Source organism: Thermobia domestica, chromosome 11 (assembly GCF_964235325.1).
Source record: "Thermobia domestica chromosome 11, izTheDome1.hap1.1, whole genome shotgun sequence".
NCBI classification, from domain to species: Eukaryota; Metazoa; Arthropoda; class Insecta; order Zygentoma; family Lepismatidae; genus Thermobia; species Thermobia domestica.
The window spans coordinates 230,949,772-230,970,998 of NC_137464.1; the positions used below are offsets into that span (position 1 = coordinate 230,949,772).

Sequence of the window (21,227 nt, forward strand, 5' to 3'; positions counted from 1 at the left end):
AAAATATGGGAGTTTGTACACGTGTATATGGAGCTTTACTACTTGTTCTGCGAGATTACTCGAAACTAAGCGAAATGGATGTGACGGATTTTTATACTAGGTGCCTCATTTGTGAATTACTAAAAGAAAGTACTTATTTAACAAATATAATATTATGGTAATGTACCTGCAAAAGGTTCGGTACCAATAGTATTTAGCTTCCTCAAGGCACTGTAGATAATCTGCCATTTTCCTCTATGAAATTAAAAAGAAATGATTATTGCATTAGTTGTCTTGACAAAACTTCAAATTTCTGCTACCACCTTCTCCTCCTCTTCACCTCGTAAGTATTCTTCCTAGGCTCAGTTTCATCTTTTGTGAAACTCAGAAGCTCCAGCAGAGATTGATTCTCGCAACTCGATTAGAAAGGGCAGTCAACATGCCAGAATTATAAGAACGAATTGATAACAAATGATCAAACAATATGAAAGTAACCATAAGCAATCCAACCAGAGTAAAATTCCAATAAGAATGGGCGTAATGATTAATAGTATTAATATTATTGAAAGATCAAATAACCTCTGGCGTCTCTGGCGGTGTTCCAAAATTGTGTGTAGAAGAGAGAATAGATGAAGCTGAAAAAAGTACATATATAAAAGACGTAAAGAAGTAGGAAGAACAAATTAACGTTATATATATTAATTGAAATTTTTTTTTGAGTGCCGTGATATGATGGGGGTGAAAAAAAGGGGTAAAGAGAGACCACAACTAGTGCATAGTATAAAAGCAAAGAAGTTACTTAATTACCCTTATTTATGAAAACTCTTAAAATTGTACAGACTTAGTTGTATGGTAGAAAATTAAGATGAACGCCAATGATAGGAAAGAAAGAAAACAATATAAGAGTTATCGGATCAAAATCTTGTGTTGATTGAAGTAGAAACCCACTGAAATATGTAACCAGGAAGGAAAGTAAGAGACAAACAATTAGATACCAGAAAGTAAACATAAGGATTTTTTTTTCCTGAAATTTCGAAGAAAAAATATATTAGTTGAGACACAGGGACTAACTAGTTATGGGAGTAAGCACAACTAAGGAGCATAAGTTATAAGAAGAAAGTTTGGAAAAATAAATTAAGAAAAGAATAGAAACAAAGTTAAATATTACAACGACTTATCAAAAAGATAGTCGTAAACCTGGTTCGTTTGCTAAAATAAAAATTCGAAGTGGTAGTATTTCTTCTTCATGTACAAATTAGCTTCGATATGTAAATACCATTAATCTCACCTTTCTAATAAATATGACAACGTCTATAAATGGTGTTAAACTGGTTTATTATTTGATATAACTTAAATATCCTTTTCTTTAAACTGTTAAGTACACAAACTCACTGACTAGGTAACCATAAAACATGTCCATAGCAACAACTATCCCATAATAATCTCTTACATATATTAAAAACATTCTTCTTTTGTTAATATGAAATGAACATTCTACTAAGTATAGTGCATATGTATGAGTACTTTCTGCCCAAGGTACAGGTAAATATTACACAAACCAAAGTATTTTGTTATATAAAAATGTCGCTCGACAAAGGGACTGAATATAAAAGTCATGAGTAAGCTTGGCTTTTATCTTCAAGAACCACTGGTCCGTTTACATTAGTGTTCTTACATTACTTATGTCCATCATATTTTGATCGCACCTTGTATATATATTCATTACATTTCACATATACATATATATATAAATACATTCATAACAAATCTTTCATTTCATCAATATTTATCTTTAATTACATTAATTATATTTATTTCATTATTATCCACTATATTATAATTAATATATTTTCTTATTAAAAATATCGCCGCTCATTTAATTAGTCGTCGAAGGGTGCGATTTCAAAAATCGTAAAGGACAAACGTGGGTTATAAATAGTCAGAGCGCATTATATAATAAATAAGTTAGATGTTGCATTTAAAGGTATATATCGTAGCACTAAGATGTTATAATAAAGAAGAATCTCATTCAAGGTAGTCGTTGAATAATTGATTTTATAGAATGGATCTTATTCTTAACATAATCTTTGACAATAAAATTTTCAACACAAATCAATCTAATATAAATAATCTTTGCTTTTAATCAATTATAAATCGAATTATAATTCCTCATATTAACAAGAAAGAATAAAAATCATTTGAAAATTAATTTTCCAATCTACTTAAAACTCTATTTAAGCATTTCAAGTATTTTTAAGAATAGTTTTCATTATTGATATTAACACATAAACTTTAAAATGAAAATTCACAAGAATCTATAACTGATATGGTTTTAACCTAATTTCATTGACGGTAATCATGTTACATTCGTACTTGCATATGAATCTAATAAAGTGCATTGTACCGCACAATCATGATTAGGTTCTACATTATATTGTACATGTCTTTCATCGTGATTTTGATTTTGATATGAAGTCCCATCTCTTGATCTCCAATTACGTCTATCCACGTAGTTCGCTGTATTTCTGGAATTTCGCCATACATTACGTCGATTTTTAAATCTATTTTGACTATATGGTCTAACATATGAATTGCTACGACTAATTAGGTTAGGCGGATTCTCTACATAACCTTGTCTATTTTGCTCATTTTGATTGCTAGAGTATACTCGGCTTAGGTTAGGTTCTGTATTATTCACACTCCGAATATTTAAATTCCGAACAGGCACCAAATGATCTGAATTATTCTTATTTTTACCTATTCCTGATTGTGGATTCATGGCATGGTATTGAGTTTCGTAGCATTGGACAAGCATCAATAAATGGCTGAAACTCATACACTGTGTGGAAAATAAGATCTGTTGCAATTTAAATGGAAGCAAATTTCGAATCGATGCTATTATTCTCGATTCCGATTGCAAAGGATTAACAACCTTTAATTCGTTGTAGACATTTACAACAAACTCTACAACAGATTTGTGCAATCGAGGATTGAAGTGTTGATTTCTAAGGGTGGCATCTCTATTTGCCAGCAAAAAGTCATTTTCATAATTTGCGATCAATGCCGCTTTGAATTCTTCATATGTACTAATGTGATCACGTATTGCCTTAAACCATAAGGAACAAGGTGGGAGTAATACATGGGGTATTAATTTCATATATTGTGATCGATCGATAAACATTATATTGCATTCGTCTTGGAATTTCTCTAAGAAAGAAGTAGCATTCTCATTACACTTACCACTGAATTTGCTCATAGCTCGAATTTCACTCATCTTAACACTTAATTTTACCTTCTTTTTCTCATTCCTTGTTCTTGTTGAGTGATAGTTCCTATCCGTGACGTGCTGTGTCGTGACACCATCTATGTTTCGCTCATCAGTACTCTTCGGACAACTTTCTTCTAGTATAATATCTTCATCAGACCCCGGCGAAGGCGAGTTCATCTCTGGTGAGTGGGGAAACTCAAAGCGATCACTACCCAGGTTATTACGGTAAATGTTGTCTTTAGCCTGTAACGTTCTAATCTCTTCCTGAATAGTAGCTAACAACTGTGTATTTACACGTATGTTATTAGAGTTGTTGCTGACCTGGATCTTTTGCTGTTTAATGGAAGATTCTATTACTTCTAAATCTTTTTTTACAGCACAGATTTCTTGATTTTGGTGATTGTGCTTTTCTTGACAATCATCGGATATCCTTTTTAACTTTTCCTCAAACTGTGAGGATATGTCGTTCACCACCTGGACAATTGTCTGTTTCGTTTCATCTGATTTCTGTTCTATCCGTCTACTTAATTCTTCATATTGCTTATTAGCTTGGTCAAACTTCTGTTCCATTTCGTCAAACTTCTGTTCCATTCGTCTGCTTAATTCTTCATTTTGCTTGTTAGCTTCGTCAAACTTCAGTTCTATCTTCTGTTCCATGGTCTTGTTAGCTTCGTCAAACTTCTGTTCCATTCGTCTACTTAATTCTTCATTTTGCTTGTTTATCTCGGTAGACATCTGCCTGAATTGTCGCTGTAAAGCTAACAAGAGTCGATCCTCTGATAACAAACCTGGTGTTACACTAGTTTCACCTTGGTCACTAGTATTTGATTCCTGCTGCATTGCTTCGTTGTCCATTTTTCTTCTGATTACCTTACCACTTCGCAATATGGTTAAGTTCTTATTCATTAACTATAGTATAAAAGTAAATTCAACCTTACTCTTCTTCTTCGGGAACTGAATTTACAAAGTCCCGGGTGAGGTAAACCAAATTTTTACAACGACTTATCAAAAAGATAGTCGTAAACCTGGTTCGTTTGCTAAAATAAAAATTCGAAGTGGTAGTATTTCTTCTTCATGTACAAATTAGCTTCGATATGTAAATACCATTAATCTCACCTTTCTAATAAATATGACAACGTCTATAAATGGTGTTAAACTGGTTTATTATTTGATATAACTTAAATATCCTTTTCTTTAAACTGTTAAGTACACAAACTCACTGACTAGGTAACCATAAAACATGTCCATAGCAACAACTATCCCATAATAATCTCTTACATATATTAAAAACATTCTTCTTTTGTTAATATGAAATGAACATTCTACTAAGTATAGTGCATATGTATGAGTACTTTCTGCCCAAGGTACAGGTAAATATTACACAAACCAAAGTATTTTGTTATAATATCTAGAAAGTTGAACTCCAAATTATGGGAAATTGAAAGAAATGTGAAAGGAAAAAAGAAGAATTTGCAAAGAAGATGATGCTTTAATAATGTATGATCATGTAGAGGCAAATTTAACCGAAACAGAAACTAGGAAGGGAAAAATTACACCTACAATATAGAAACTAAGGATAGAAATGAGTGTTTAACGAGTGAAATACAGTTTGAAGCAGCTGGAAAGGATACATTAATGACTTGTATGACAAAAGGAATAAACTGTGAATTTTTGGCATTAAAAAAGAATACTAAGTGAACGATAGGAAAAAAAAAAAAAAAACCTATACTATTGGGAAGCTCAAGAACATGTAGTCAAGTGAAGAATGAAAAGTAGATAACAAGGTTCTGGAACCACATATGGGTACCTTAAGACATTTTGAGTCTGTGTGAGAAAACGGATTCAACTATCAGTCTCAAAATTAGCTTATAATATTCCTTGAACCTTACTCTATATAATGAAGGATATAATTATTATAAATGTTGACACGTTTGAGAAGGAAAAATTCGAAACTGTACCCTTTCAAAGTGCCCATAGTGAGAACAAGGTCATCTAATATGCGCACAATTAGATGACATAAGTGAAAATAAGACTCAGTTAATAAGTGAGAAAGGTAATAGTATACATGAGAACCCCCTGTCTTCCGTGCACGAGGATACTTCATATTATATATTTATACGTTCCCAAATTAAATCACTGCGCTGTCTTCATTATATGTGCTTAACATTCTATTTTTACTTTCTAGAATAAATTTTGTTGATTTCGATTCGAAAAATGTTAAATATTTTTAAATTTATATCGTGATGCAGACCAAAATCCTTGTTGCATATAATGTAATGCGCTATGGCATATAAAGTACAAGGGCAAATAGACGTTCTTTTTTATTTTCGTATCAGTGGATAAGTAAATGAAAGTGGGTTTGTTACCCCCTTTCTAAGTTCGTAGATACTCAATGAGTAATCCCTAAAAGTATGAGCGTCCAGCTCCTTCTGGAACTCAGACGGTCTTACGTATACTATATCCGTGAGAAATTATGTAACAAGAGAAACACTGACATTAAAGTGAACAAACAGTGTCAGAAGCACAATAACAATGTTATAAGTATGTTATGAAAAAAAAAAATGAAATGAAATCTTTGAGTTTTACGTCCCACGGTTATGCCGGTTAGGCTAAAGGAGACGGTGATGATGAGTAATGAATGAAATGGTGGAATGAAGAAAGTGGGAGGAAACGGGAGAACCCCGAGAAAACCCACGCACACGGTGTTTGTCCACCACAAATTTCACTTGGCGGGGGCTGAGATCGAACCCGGGACCCCTAGCACCAGAGGTGAACGCTCTACCACTGAGCCACCGCGGCCCCAAGTATGTTATGAGTTACAACATTATGAGTATAACTAGTTACTTACATTGTGAAAGCAAAACATTAATTTTCATTAAACATTAATTTTGTAGTCAAATTTCTAAAATAAAAATAATAAACCACAATGACAGTCATGGGCAGAAATGACCCTTAATCTAATCGTTTGTACACAAACTCCATAGCAGAGATAGAGAAGCTTGAAAATGTTTTACGGTATGAATTGTGAAGCACATTGCCATGACAGGTGCCCATATTAATTACTATTGCGTAATTTTAAAAAATGGTTTCTACAACAACATTTAATAAAATCCCGTGAAATGTGGCATTTCTATTTTAATCTATAGGGAACTTTATACAAGTTAAGATGTCTTGCTGTGTAAAATCTCATTAATTAGTAACTTTATAATTTAAATGTACCTACCAAAATTAGAGGGACCTCACAGGCACTCTCAACACAACACAATACCGACTCCTACTCTCGTCACAAGGTTGCCAGTTCAGAGTCAAGTTAATTCTCCTTCAGTATTGAACACCATGAAAATATCTACATTGCTCAAACTCTATTTCAAATATCCACTGTGGAATACTGAAAGGTGCCCATATTGGTTACAGTGCCCATATATGGTTCCAGTACCTTATATTTATTGCATTTCTTAAGAATATAAAAGGAAAAATTGAAATAATCGGAATATGTAATCAAATGACGAGAAACTCGTCATAAGACTTCTTACAGAGAGTTCATTAACTAAAATAAAACATATTATAGAATAAATTGTATTAAAAATAAAATATGCTGAGAACTATAGAACTATTGAAACGTATTTAAGAACACAGTTGACTCAAAGTTGGTACACGAGAAGACGATGGTAGGTAGTACCGTTTGTTCCCAACATGGCGCATTCTCAATATGTTGCACAACATACAGCACTTGTCTTAATAGAACGTGTAACTACAAAATTATAGTAAACTTTCCAATAATAATGATAATTAAAATAAAGTACCATGACAAAGATTACAACGCAGTTTCTGTTAATTCAATGTACTCTTCAGTGGGATAAAATACGTTTGATATTAACCAATTATATAACTTCTTTCTGAAAGGCGTTAGCGGCAAGTGCTGGAACTTGTTAGGTTATTAAACAACTTCGGTCCTGCAAGCAAATAACTGTTTCTTACTTTGGTTAATCTCCTAAAGGGTACATCACTTTTCTGACACCATGTAGTATTATATGCATGTACCTCCTCGCTGAGTATCATATTTGTAAGGCTTTGCTTTATGTAAAGTAGCACTTCATAAATATATAAATTCACTACTAACGTTCTGAGAAATATCTAAGGATGGTTTTAAGATTCACAAGCAATGGTTTACAGTATTTTATGTCAGGCGCTCCAGCAATAATCCTAACACCTTTTTTTCTCAACATTGAAGGATCATGAACGTGACTACCATTACTGCAAAGAAAAATCCTATATCCAATTATAGTATGAAAAAATGTTGAATAGTAAAAGAAAAGTGAAAGAAAAGAACAAAAAACGGAAAGATTACGTGAGCTCTGTCTTTGTCCTATTGTTGTTGTGTCCTAAGATCGTGTTGTTTCAATCAGGAAGTATCAGTACGAAAGTTTTGTTTAACTATATTTCTATTTCCACCCTACTCTTCACCACAATTTTCTTAATTCTTTCTAGCATCTCGGGGACGTTTTCTGTTTCTTCTCGCAGTTAGTTCGTTCTGTGTATGTACACTCATTTATTTTATTATCTGAGAAATATCTAAGGATGGTTTATCCTAGACGTATCATCAGGAAAATAACATAAAATGCTTTTAGACCTTAAAACAGTATCGCAACATCTACACTTTCATGAAACTATTGATCCATGTGTTAGTTTAAAAACAAGAAAAACTTTCCTATTGTCTTATATGTCTTTCACACCAATCATAGATGTTCACAACATTGTGTACACCCTGTGAAAATTTTAGGACCACAACACTGGGTACACGATTTTATATCTAGAGATGTAATAGGGACAATTACGGTTTTCAGGACTTGTTCCAGTTTCCTGGGCAGTTCGTGAGGTTTCTGATAGGGATAAACAATTTTATAGCCTAGTGTAATTTTATAGCTCTACAATATTTGGGAACAGATAACAAGTAATTTTAACGACTTTTCGCATAGCTATCATTATTGTCATTTAAAACTTTAGTCATAAAAACTCAGTCTGAAGAAATTAACATGCTGTCTATTTCAGTGGTTCTCAAACTTGTAGTTACCACGACCCCACATTAAATAATAAAATATATTTTGTGGCCTACCTACTTTTATTCAAATACACAACCACGTTCTACGTAATGGCATATTTCAAAGCAATTAAATTTTGTAAATCATATTTCTAATTCCATTTCGTTCATTAATAGCTGGTATGAATGATTAACATATAATTTAATTGGGGATGTTGTGGACACCCCGAGAGACCACGAATGTTACAAAGTAGAGCTCGATGCTTGAATTTTAATAAATAAAAATTCAGTTGGTTTCTTTTGTGTCTGTCGTAAATATCTCACTTTCAAACTAAATTGTAATCTAAATTGATCAATATAGCGGCCCAGTCAGTACGGAAATATTAGTCAGTGACGATCGAGCAAGTGTAATGTAAATTTCTTCTCAATAACTGTATCATATGAAATTGTACGCATGCGCAGAAAGGGTAACACAGAGTTAACACTACTCCCGATCAATGTCCTACCCTGTGACAGATTTTGACGCACCCACTCTCCTTCCATCCTAACCCAGCATCTCTACTGACTGTACACACGGAAAAGAAAGTATTTGACAGTTGACAAATTTTCTTTTGCCAATAACTCGGGAACAAATGAATTAATTTGAATATCTTTTGTTGTTATTTATAGAATAGTTATAATTTGATAACTTGCCAAAATCGGTACTGTAATAGGTTAATTCATTGTTGAGTTATTAAGAAAATAATTTTGTCAACTGAAGAATACTTTCTTTTGTGACCGTAGGGCAGGGCTCTGAGTAACCACTTTAGGCCATAATCTTCACCTCATTAAGAAACGTTTCCAACTTTCATTTTCTGAATAATACTTCATAACATATGTTTCTGCATCAAAATAAGATTTTCAGAATTAAAAGAAAAAACTTCTTGCGACCCACCTAAAAACGGCCCATGACCCACATTTTGAGAAACACTGGTTTATTTAGTTTTAAGTTCTTGGTCTATAAACTTATACGTGGAAATCCGTAATTACTGGTAGATTTAGGCTCCTTGCACCCTATGCAATTTTATGGTCGGAGGTCTCTTGCAAAATTATATAACTACAACATCTATGTCTAACTCAGGGGCGGATCCAGGACGGACTTCTGGGGTTGGGGAGTTGTAATACTGCTACTTCGAGCTACTTTTAAGAGCTCCAAACTCTGGAATGGGTTTTATTTATATATAAAATGAGGAAGTTTCCTCTTCTAGGGGGCAGGGTGATCGCCCCGATCACCCCCTGGATCCGCCTCTGGTCTAACTTCTATAGTGATATAATATTCTTAATACAGTTAATTGATTGGCCAAACATAATTTTCAGGGAATTAACAATACAGTAATAAAAACAGGATCCTGTTTTATCATCTAACTGAACGTGTTCACTCTCCCGTGAAACTGTATTAACATTAGATCTGCAGTTTAATACAAATCGACTGAAAGTGATTTTATATAAAGAAGAAAGACCATTTAAAAACATAAAAGAAATTTTAATTAGATGAGAACTTTCTATTAACTTACATTTATATTGCACTAGCAGCGTTCACCCCGCTTCGCTGCGGTCACCCCGGAACGCAATAAACTTTGTTACTTAGATAATTTTTACTTTTTCGCTTTCAAATTGCAGTAAATGTTAAAATTATAGCGCCTGTCATTTATGTTAACCCGCCGAGTCACATGGTCATGCGGGTTGCATATAAATACGTTTATTTTTACCTATGATGAACTAATAACAAAGGATTTGTACGTATGGACACTTGAATGGTCAATTATCTCAAGACACTGGTAATTAAAAATTAAAGTGATATGATAAAAACCATCTAGGGTCCAAATCCTAATAACCCCCCAAAAATGAAAGAAATTGGTTCAGCCGTATTAGCGTGATGAGTTCACAAAGGATTTGTGCGTTCTCTTTTATATATATAGATTTAGTAATTTACAGTTTTTTTTTTTTTTTTTGACAAAAGAAAACTGTCAGCTTTCAATTGTATTGAATCTGTATTTACCTGTATGTTACGAAGTAATAAAGACGAAATAAACGTTTAAGTGGAAAAATTTAGAAGCTTACCACTGCATCTGCTTCAGCCTCGACGCCAGCTCTCTGTTTACAATTTGACAAAATATGTGATGTCTGTAGCACATCCTTTGAAACAGCAGTACCTAGGAAAACAAAGATTAGACTTATGGAAAATATTTGAAATATATATGTATAAGCATCTCTTAGGATAAGTCTATGAATCAAAGTGAAATGATAAAAAAAAAAAAATGACCCAAGTCTCATATTCAAAAGTTTTATTTTAAACGGTTCAATCATTTTCTCACTTTGGTTATTTTATGAATAGAAAATTGGAAATTAAAATATCATAGAAAAGGCCTATTCGGTTTGCCATAAGCACCAGATTATTTCACATCATCAGGTCGAAAGTCACGGTGTGTGCTATATCGAGTCTGGAGATTCGAAATTAAGATGTGATATATATTTCAAGCACATAAACTCCGTGTGGGGCACCCTGGGCAATTCGAAGAAGATGTATATACTACATCATTTTTGTTGATTTTAGTCAAATAACTTGACTTTTGAGAAGGTTTCATCCATATTTACCTTACGTGATATACATTGTTTTTAAGCTCTTCCTTATGTCTTTGCAAGAAGTTTTCAATTAGCCATCTCCTTATTATAGTTTTTGAGATATGTGGACGACCTAATGTTTTTCATGGATTTTTCATCGACTTTAATGTTCATGTTTCGTGATTTGTTTGACTATGTTCCACCCATTTTAGGACAATTTCCGTTTTGAATGTAGAATTTACATAGTCTGTTCTATACATAAGCTGGTTTTCAGCTATCTCCCTCTTTTGGTTTCGGAGATAAGTGGAGGAAGTAGGTACGTCCTACAGGGTATGGTGGCGGGAAAGAGAGGGAGGGGCGAAGGAGACTACAATTAATGGATGATATAAAAACAGAAAGGTCATACGTGAAGACGAAGAGGTTAGCGGAGGACCGTGGAACATGGAAGCTTCTGAGCTGCGACAAGTGACCAACCAATAGGGTGGGTCGAGAAAAACGATTTCTTTCAAATCGAATTCTAATAGTGCGGAAAAGTTGGACCATCTATCGAAACTTTTAAATGTAATTATTTTTTGAAATCGCGTAATATCTTCAGTTCGCGCATCCAGGTTAAAGTTTTACCAAATTGTCAAAAAATCGTACTTTTTTGGAACACCCTGTATAAAATAGTTTATGTTGTTATAGCCCTAATAGGGCTGTGATTTTCTTCAAGCATGTAGCAACAGGCACACAAAAAAGAGATCGAATACATTCTTCACGAAAAAGAGAAATTCCACAGTGTTTCATATCTCCATTTGTAAAATGTATATTTTTTTCTTCAGAAATCAGTTCATTGGCCATATAACGCCTAGAACTGGATCTCCAAAGGATATATCGGAGAGTATACTTCCTTATTTAAGTGACAAAGACGTGGACATAAATGATCTTGTTGCTATCGGCTGTAATGGGACAGTGGTTAATACTGGATGGAAAAGTGGGATTATTCATAATATTGAGGTCAAACTTGGAAGACCACTCCAGTGGTTCATTTGTTTATTACATTTTAATGAAGTACCTTTCAGACATCTTTTCGAGTGCCTAGATGGTGACACTTCAGGCCCAAATCATTTTCTGGAACTCTCTTCAAACAATTGAAACACTGTGAGCAGCTTCCTGTTGTTGGTTTTGAGAATATTCAGACCGAAGATATTTCCGTAAAAGAAAATGACCTGAGTAAAGAAAAAAATATCTTCTTGATATGGTTAGAGCTATAAACAGCGGCGAGTGTCCAAATGATCTTGAAGTAAAGGATTCAGGCCCAATAAGTCATTCAAGGTGGCTTACTATAGCGTATCGTATTTTAAGGTTATATATTTCGACAGATCCTTCATTTGAGCTGAAGACATTGGCGACTTACATTGAAAAAACATATGCACCAGCTTGGTTTGCTATTAAACAAAATTCGTCTGTAAAAGATGGTGCAAAACATGTGTTTAAATTGATTCAGACATCATGATATCTACCGGAAAGTTTACTAGAAATTATCTATCCTGTAATACAGCGAAACGGTTTTTTGCGCACCCTGAAAACCTTATTTTGGCCATGGCGATGGATGAACGGAAACACATAAGAGAATTAGCTTTCAGAAGATTGTTGAAATCGAGGAATCAACCACCATCAGGTAAAAGTGTCGGGGCTGCAATATTTTGAGAGCATTTGGTACTGATAACAAATTGTACAGTGCTATTAATAGAATAACTTGCTATCTGAGTATTTCCTTTTTAATTTCCTGAAATACAAAACTTCTTTTTTAAGGACCAACACATTGGCTATCAAGCCTCCTTTCTGAGTTATTTCTCCAGATACCAGTAAGTATTTTTCCAATAGTCGTTATTATTATTATTATTATTATTATTATTATTATTATTATTATTATTATTATTATTATTACTTGGTAAACTTCATATGACATAGGTTATAATCATCAGACGAAACCAGGATTTCTCAAACTGTGGTATGCGAGTTGTTGGTGGTGGTACTGCAGTTGAATTGGTTGAACGCACTTGAAGTAGACAGATTTTGCTGAAGAGGGCCATGGACGGTGCCAACGCCAGCTTTAATTTCTTCGGGGAGAAGCAGAGAAATCTTGTGGAGACATTTTCTTTTTCTCTATTGAATATTACTTGTTGTATCTTACAATATAATATGTAGACTTCGGATCGATATGCACTAAAAAACGGCAAAATATGCATGCAAATATGCGCTAAAAATCACGAAAATATGCACTGAAAATATGCAAATATGCACTAAAAATTGTAAATATGCACCAATCAAAAGCTGAAGTTAAATGAGGGTTTACCTTTTTTCTTTTCTTTTCTTTTTTTTTATCTTTAGAGAAAAATGCTGTATTACTTAAACTACATATATTTGTGTATAACAATAAAAGCACTATGTAGTTTTCGGTGTTTTCTTGCTAAAACTTTCATTTATTTGTTAAAACATTACTGTACATAGAAAATGTTCCTTCCGTGTCACGGGTCGTTAAGGGACAGTATTTCAAAGAAACAATGTTACTCCCCGATAAATCTGAAATCCGTGCGTCGTTGTTCCCAGGAACACTTTATTCACATTAGACAAAAATTTTATGCCAGAATTTTTCGCGTTTATTGAATATGCGTTTCGAAGAAATGCTTCTCCGATTGGTCTTGGGGGCGTCTGCTTCGTTATTGAATCAAACAGCTCAAATGCACTGCAAAGTCCTAATAATCGCTCTTCTAATCTCGTTATGAACTGAAATGAGTATTGATAAACGCAAGGTCGCTTTTAATGTTTTCAGCTCCGCAAGCGTCCAAGGCTTCTTAAATAAATTTGGTTTCTTTGGGTTCAAACAATTCACAGTCAGTATGTGAAATTTACAGGCGGGCCCCCCTTGACGCTCAAATGTATTTCAATCCTGCTTAACACTGGATAAAGCTGCAAACTATGGTTTAGCACCTCCCTTTATCATATCCTGGATCCGTCATTGTTTTACAAATAATGCGCCAAGTATCTGTGAATAAAGAATAAATATACTGAGAGAAATAAATAAACATTTCTGGCATAAGCACATAATAAAACCTACCTAGCGAAATTGAACAGGACTCGCAAATATTTCCGTTAAAGGTTTCAAAGTTAACCAAGATAGCTCTATGCTTAGAAAAATAAATAAGGTACATACATATAATGGACATAGTGAGATAAAATAAAATGTTGTATATAGACCTAATGTATTCAGTTATTTATTTATGCTACGAATTAATACACATAAAACTTACAGTAAACAAAAAAAAAAAAAAGCCTACATACGGTTTCAAAGGCCAAGACAAGAAGTAGATGCTATGCCAGGGTGTCTATCGGTCACGAAAGTCAGGAAATTTAGCTTTTGGGTCACGATTTTTTTAAAATCTGTACAAATATACGTATAGACTGGAAAATTTTGTTCTACAAAACATCAAAATTCACAATCAAAGATGCCTATGGTCGGCTTTAGACGCTACAAACTCGTTACCAAATCGCACGCATGAAAATTCGGCCCAATTCGCATCCAACTTCGCTCTTGAGAATGTTCCGAAATTTGATGGTTTGATAAAGGAAAGGTCACGAAAAAGTCACGAAATTTCATTTTGGAATTTTAGTAGACACCCTGTATGCCCTTTTCAGCGCTCCTCCCTCTACTTTTGGCTCCCTTTTGATCTATTGTATATATTATGCTCCTTGTTCCTGTCTCTAGAGCAGCTAGAGAACGCATTATTGGTATTTGCAGATAACTATGTAAATTGCACTTCGTTCAAAAATTCGCACGGTATCTAGGGCATTCCATGGTGGTGGACTAAAGAGTAAATGTGTAGGGTAACAAGTAAACGAAGATCTTTACAGACAACGCAGTTCATATACCTAACCTCTCACAGAATGTCTAAAAAAAATTAAACACTGTATTACGGAACTCGAAAATTTCTGTTAAAAAGTGTATTTTAATATCCGTTGTTCACAACACAGGTTCCGCCTAATCAAGAGAATTTAACACATTTTGTTTTACCTTTAAATTCATGGGATTGTGAAATATTTTCGTTTAAAATAAATTTTCGTTTAATAAAGGGTCTGTTGGAGGCAATTTGTACTGTAATAAAAGTCTATATTAAAAACCCTTATGTTCTTGTTTAAAAGAAAAGAAATCCACTTGAAATTACTTTTTGTATCCAATTTTCTGCTGCCGTAACATTGTCCTTTCAAACGGCAATAATTTACAATTTAGACTATAATATTGATACTTTAAATGGAATAAAGTTATTTGAACAAGGAATAAATGGGAAGAAGGGAAAGTTATCGAAAACATAACTGAAGACTTAGTAAGGAATTTACGTTTGGAGACAGAGGTGTGTATGAAAGCCACACAAGCTTATATTTAAATACTCTCATATTTAGAGCTCATTTTTGAAAAGGTTGTTCATTTCTTCCCGAAATACATTTTTCAACGGTTTCTTTGGGATGAACTCTGTCAAGTATGCAAAAAGAAAGCTACATAGGCTGTTTCATAGTTGCGTAAACTTTTTACCAGACTTGAAACTGCTATGAATATATATATATATATATATATATATATATATATATATATATATATATATATATATATATATAAGTTGCTGAAGTTTGAGCTTTTGCTGTCGAACAAAATAGAAATGTCCTTTTCTGAACAAAAGCTTACTTACTTTGAAAGTATTACTTGTTTAGCATACACTTTGCAAAATATATTTTCATGTTGAATTGTTAACGTTTCTCAGTTTCAATCTATTGCTTCAGAAGATAACTTCTAAAAGATTTTTCGAGCCCATTTAATTGTAGTGCGACACCTTTGTCCAATTTTTGTCCACCCAAGAAAAAAAATATACCATTCAAATTATTAAAGAGGGCCTTTTTCAAATTTAGATCACTTGTAGTGAGACATCATCAAATTTGAATTTAACTAGCTCAGGAACTTTGTCCAACGAAGAAAACAATTGTACAATTTAAATTACAAAAGAAGGCCATTTAAAAGTTTCGACCACTTCGATCACCTGTAGTAAGACATCTTCAAAATTGAATTTTAACTAGCTAACAAGGAACGGACATGAACGTGCCATCCGAACATCAGAATCAAACCTAATCTATTCGATAAACATAAAGATCTGTTCATGCACAAAAAATTAGGTACCATGGACAACGGAATAAGTCCCTATGGTCCATTACCTCCGTTGGTATAAAGAAAATTGCAGTGAAATAGCTATTCCATCAACACTGTTCATTGGAAAATCATGGTTTGTAGTTCATTCTCTTCGGCATGAAACAAGCTTTCCAGAGGTGCTATGTATTGGGGCCCATAATGCATTTGAACAGGTGAGAAAATGTTGGGAGAATTCCCTCCAAAAATCCCTCCCATCAACTTTGGACCCATCTGGAGTGGCCTCGGGTAAAAGTAGACAATCTAAATGTATCTCGAAAAATAGTATAGGGGATAAGAAATGTGTAGCAAGTTTTGTATTGATAGACAAAATAGGTATGAGGGAGAAGTGTATATTGTTATACTTGTATATTTCTATTACTTCGATCACATGTAGTTCGAAATTTTCAAATTCGAATTTTAACTGGCTCAGAATTTTGTCCATTTTTGTTCAGCCAAGAAAAAAAATGTACCATTCAAATAAACGAGGGAGGACCATTTAAATTTTCGGCCACTTCGATCACCTGTAGTGCGACATTTTCAAATTTGAATTTTAATTAGCTCAGAATTTTGCCCAATTTCCTTACATTTTTGTACCATTCAAATTAACAAAAGAGGGCCATTTCAAAACTTTGGCCACTTCAATCACCAGTAGTGTGACATCTTTAAATTCGAATTCTAACTAGTTTAGAATTTTCCCTATTTTTTGTAGATTTTTGTACTATCAAGATAGCTGAAATTCGAACTTGAAAATGTCTCACTACAGATAATTTCAGTGGCCAAATTTTAAATGACCGTCCCTGGTTTATTTCAATGGTACAGAATTTATTCTTGGTGGTACTAAAATGTTTAAAAATTCGACACAATTCTGAGCTAATTAAAATTCGAATTTTAAGATGTCGCACTACAGGTGATTGAAGTGGCCGAAATTTTGAAATGATCCTCCCTCGTTTATTTGAATGGTACAATTTTTTTTCTTGGGTGGACAAAAAAGGACAAAAAAATTGAACAAAATTCTGAGGTAGTTAAAATTGAAGTTTTAAGATGCCACACTACAGGTGATCGATGAGGACAAATTTTGAAATGGCCCTCCCTCGTTTATTTGAATGGTACAAATTTCTTTCTTGGGTGACCAAAAATTGAACAAAATTCTGAGCTAGTTAAAATGCGAATTTGAAGATATCGCACTACAACTAAATGGACCCAGATTTTTCTTTTGGCATTTTTATACTGCCACAAGACCACACAATTTCAAATCCACACACACACACACAAGAACAACAGTAACAACTTCAACTTTTGAGATGGATGACTTGAAAATTTTGTTCTGGGTGATTTGACACCGTTATTTATATCTTCTTTCAAAAAGGTGACAGTCACGCATCATTGCCGGGCGGATGAATCACTCACCCTTTTGTTATTCTTTCAATGACCTTGGAAGATATTCTAAACCGACCATCTAAACCGATATTCTAAACAATCAACCATTTTAAGTTCTTGAGTCTAATTTATATTAGAAACTTTAAATTCCATTTATGAGGAAAGTTGTTGGACGCTAAAAATTATCAATTTCGTAGTTCCTTTAGATATGCATTTATATGCAGTAACGACATAAACATGCACTAACCTCCGAAATATGCAAATATATGCACTATAAAACTCTGTTATTTTACCCCAAAACACCCGAAACGAATTTCTGTTTAAAGAGCATATCAATATCACATCAGGAAAAAAACATGCAAATATGCAAAAATCCGAAGCCTAATAATATGTGATAAGGAAGACAATACGACAGGGAATCCCCACCTCTCTTACCACCCTCGCTTTAGCGTAGTCACTCATTATGTTACTCATAGGTAAATACCATAGTAACTTACACGTTAAGAATCAGGTAAGAAAGGATTGAAGTGCGATCCGAATCAAGATGTATTGCAGAAAAATTTGGCCACCGAGGGTAATGATATTAAGGTGACAGTGGCTGCATTTGGACGCTTCCATGGTATTTGCTAGAAGACGTCCTTTGCCCAAGAGTAACAGCTTCAGGGGCGCGGCGGTCAGCTATCTCTGGTGGACGTGAGATTTGCCGGTCGACCGAAAAGATTCCTGGAAGGAACACTGATCCAAACCAATGAATGAAAGAACTAAGGTGTAATATGGTCAGTTGTAAGGAGTATTTCGTAAGTAGTAAAAAATAGTGTAATAGAACTTGAATTATCTGAGCTAGATAATGCTGACGAAATTTTCAAATACAAAATAAAACTTCCAAAATATCGTGTAAGATTTATAAAATATCCGGATAAAGTGTACAGGACTACAACCTTTTCCTAAAAAAAAAAAGAAAAAAAGAAAAAAAGAAAAGAAAGAAAGAAAAAAGAAAAGAAAGGCTATAGTGATTTTTCGCATGCTTAAATTTTACAAAGAACTTTTCAGAACGGGAAGTAAACCCGATCGCACTATCTTCTACTATGCTGGTTGAAAAGTGGATAAGAATGTTATCAACGGCGCCGATTTCTCGGTAACTTTGGGGGAGGGGGGGCATTGTTAATATATCTTATATATATATATAACAAGAAAAATACATATTCATAAAATACAGGGGGGGCCACGTGACCTTTGGTGGGCCTGCCCCCCCATGATCGGCGCCCGTTAATATTATATATTTTTTGAATGATGACTATTGCCTGAATGAAAAAGATTACTTACCCAGTACAGCAAGCAATATAACCATATTCGCTTTCATTTTGGTCCTGAATAGCAGAAGTAAAATATCAGTTGCTTCTTGGCTCTTGTTAACAACCTTCAAATGGATTTCGTCTTTAATTGAGGATGTAAGTGGAGAGAAAAAGAGTACCACCTCTTCCTCCTTTTTATCTGACGCGTGCGCAACGAATCGATGAGAGAGACCAATGATTTTTTTTTTTCAATTTTTCAAGTGAGAGGATTTTTTCTTTACATTTTTTAGTATATGTCATATTATTAACCCTCTTTAGGCTAAAATTCGTAAAAAAAAAAAAAAAAAAAAAAAAAAGAGATTAAACAGTCGGTAATATAGGCCTAGAGTTAGTGGCCAACTGACCAATAGACAATTAGGCATGGTTCCGGGTTCAATCCTCTACGAGTGTACTTCCCTCGGATATAAGAAACATTATCAGTTCGAATTCGCTTTCAATATAGCTTCCTCATGGTTGTATGGCTTTGGGAACAGGAGACCTAGGTTCGAGTTGATTTTGAGTTTAATGTCCCTTTCAGCAGCCAGGCTATACAAGACGGGATCTACTAATTAACGTGGGTTCCGAACCACATGAGCTCCCGCCGGGAACCGAACTCGAATCTCTCAAGCCAAAGGAGCGTCGCTAACCGCTTAGCCACGAAGGAAGTGGAACTATAGTTTCACTTTTCATATAGCATCGGTGCTGAAGAGAGATCAACCTATCAATCATCACACAGATGAATGAAATTCCATATATTGTCAGCGTACAGTGAATTACATAGGTATTGTATACGTAATAATTGTAATTACAAAACAAACAAATATTATTAGTAGACAATTGGTTATTCTTCAAGAAAGTTGCATCGGAGAAAATTAAAATTTTATCTCTACGAACTAAGAGAAAAAACCTTACCTAATTTTCTAATGCTTCTTTGTAGTGTTGAGCAAATGCAAGACCAAGATGAAAACCTCGGTTGTCTTGTTCTTGGTTTTGCACTGGAGTCTTTAGCTTTTGGTTTCGGTCTCGGTCTTGCACATGAGCCTTTGTCTTGGTCTTGTTTGCAAGAGTTTTGCAAGTGTTGCTTTTAAGGAATCTTATATTTTTTATAGGTAAGTTTTACACTGAATATACGAGATAATAAGAGCTAGGTACTTCATTATCTGTCTTAATATGTCAATAGTACAGAGCACTGCACGGGCCGGGCAATCCCGGTTCTGCCTGGCCCTGCCCGTTTCAAACTGAACAGGGCCCTAACCAGGCCGGCCCGGACACTCTGAAAGACGGATCGGAAACTAATGTTAGCTTATGCTAATCGTAATGTGTTTGGGAAACTGACTCTTTATTCAAGACTGCAAAGTACTGTAATACTACTACTATTACTACTTATACTACTAATACTATTATTTCTACTATTACTACTACGACCACTGCTAATACTACTACAACTGCTACGACTTTGCGTCAGAATTGACATGTCTGGTGGTACCGAATTTACCTTCTAAGTACAGAAAAAAAGGGAGAAATACTAGTTACTATGGTCGGTCTGGGTAGAATGTGAACCGATGCTTGATCTACAAGGAACAACAGTACTCACATCTGGTGCTAGAGGTCGTCGGATCAATCCAGGCTCGTGCTATGTAAGCTTTGTAGTGGACAAACACCGTGTGCGTGGGGGTTTCCGGGTGGTCCCGCTTCCTTCCACTGTTTTCATTCCACCAATTCATCCCATCATCATCCATACGCCCTGAGCCGTAGTTACCTAAAGAACTTATGATAAAGTCAAGTACTTGACCTACTAAGTAGAATTTGGTACGCTACCATTAGACCACGGAGGCCAAAACCGTGAATTGGCGTGCTCATAAGATCAGCGCAATTTGTAGTAATGTTCAATTAGCAGGGGAAATACGAAATGGTGGTGTTATAAACAATACAACATGTTCCTGTATTGTTTATAACATGATAGTACAAATATAACAAAATATAATTATCAAATAAATCACCAAGACGCCAGGGTCGATTAGGTGTTCCTCGAACGGTGGCCAGACCGTAAACGTCATCGGGAGGGAGTGATACCGAAATGTAAAAGTAATCCAAAATGACCAATATTAGTGACCAAAATGACTAATATTCGAAAGTCCATTGTTTTCGCGGTCGCTGAGATCAATGGTGACACTACCATTAGCAATGACTTTCGAATTCATCCACCATTGTATGCGGGCCTTGAGTCACCAGAGGGGGGAATTACGAGACAAGTAAAAATAATCGAAAATGACCGATATTAATGTCAAATCCATAGTTTTCGTGGTCGCTGAGCTCAATGGTGAAACTCAAGACCGCGTTTACTTTCACATTTAGCCCCATCAGCTAAGGAACAGGGGCATTATAAAGGGGATCACGAGACATGTAAAAATAATCCAC

General features: G+C 34.5%; 1 protein-coding gene across 1 annotated transcript in view; it reads right to left on the reverse strand.

The window, feature by feature from the left end:
• The window catches only part of LOC145664804 (uncharacterized), an 82,546-nt gene extending 63,660 nt beyond the window's left edge, over nt 1–18,886 (reverse strand). Inside the window, exons 1-3 of the mRNA XM_081731766.1 lie at nt 18,802–18,886; nt 10,386–10,477; nt 167–234 (exon numbers count right to left, since the gene is read on the reverse strand). Coding sequence (XP_081587892.1) covers nt 167–234; nt 10,386–10,477; nt 18,802–18,838 — 197 coding nt within the window. The 5' untranslated portion in view covers nt 18,839–18,886. The remainder of the gene's footprint in view (nt 1–166; nt 235–10,385; nt 10,478–18,801) is intronic.
• Between the last annotated feature and the right edge of the window lie 2,341 nt (nt 18,887–21,227).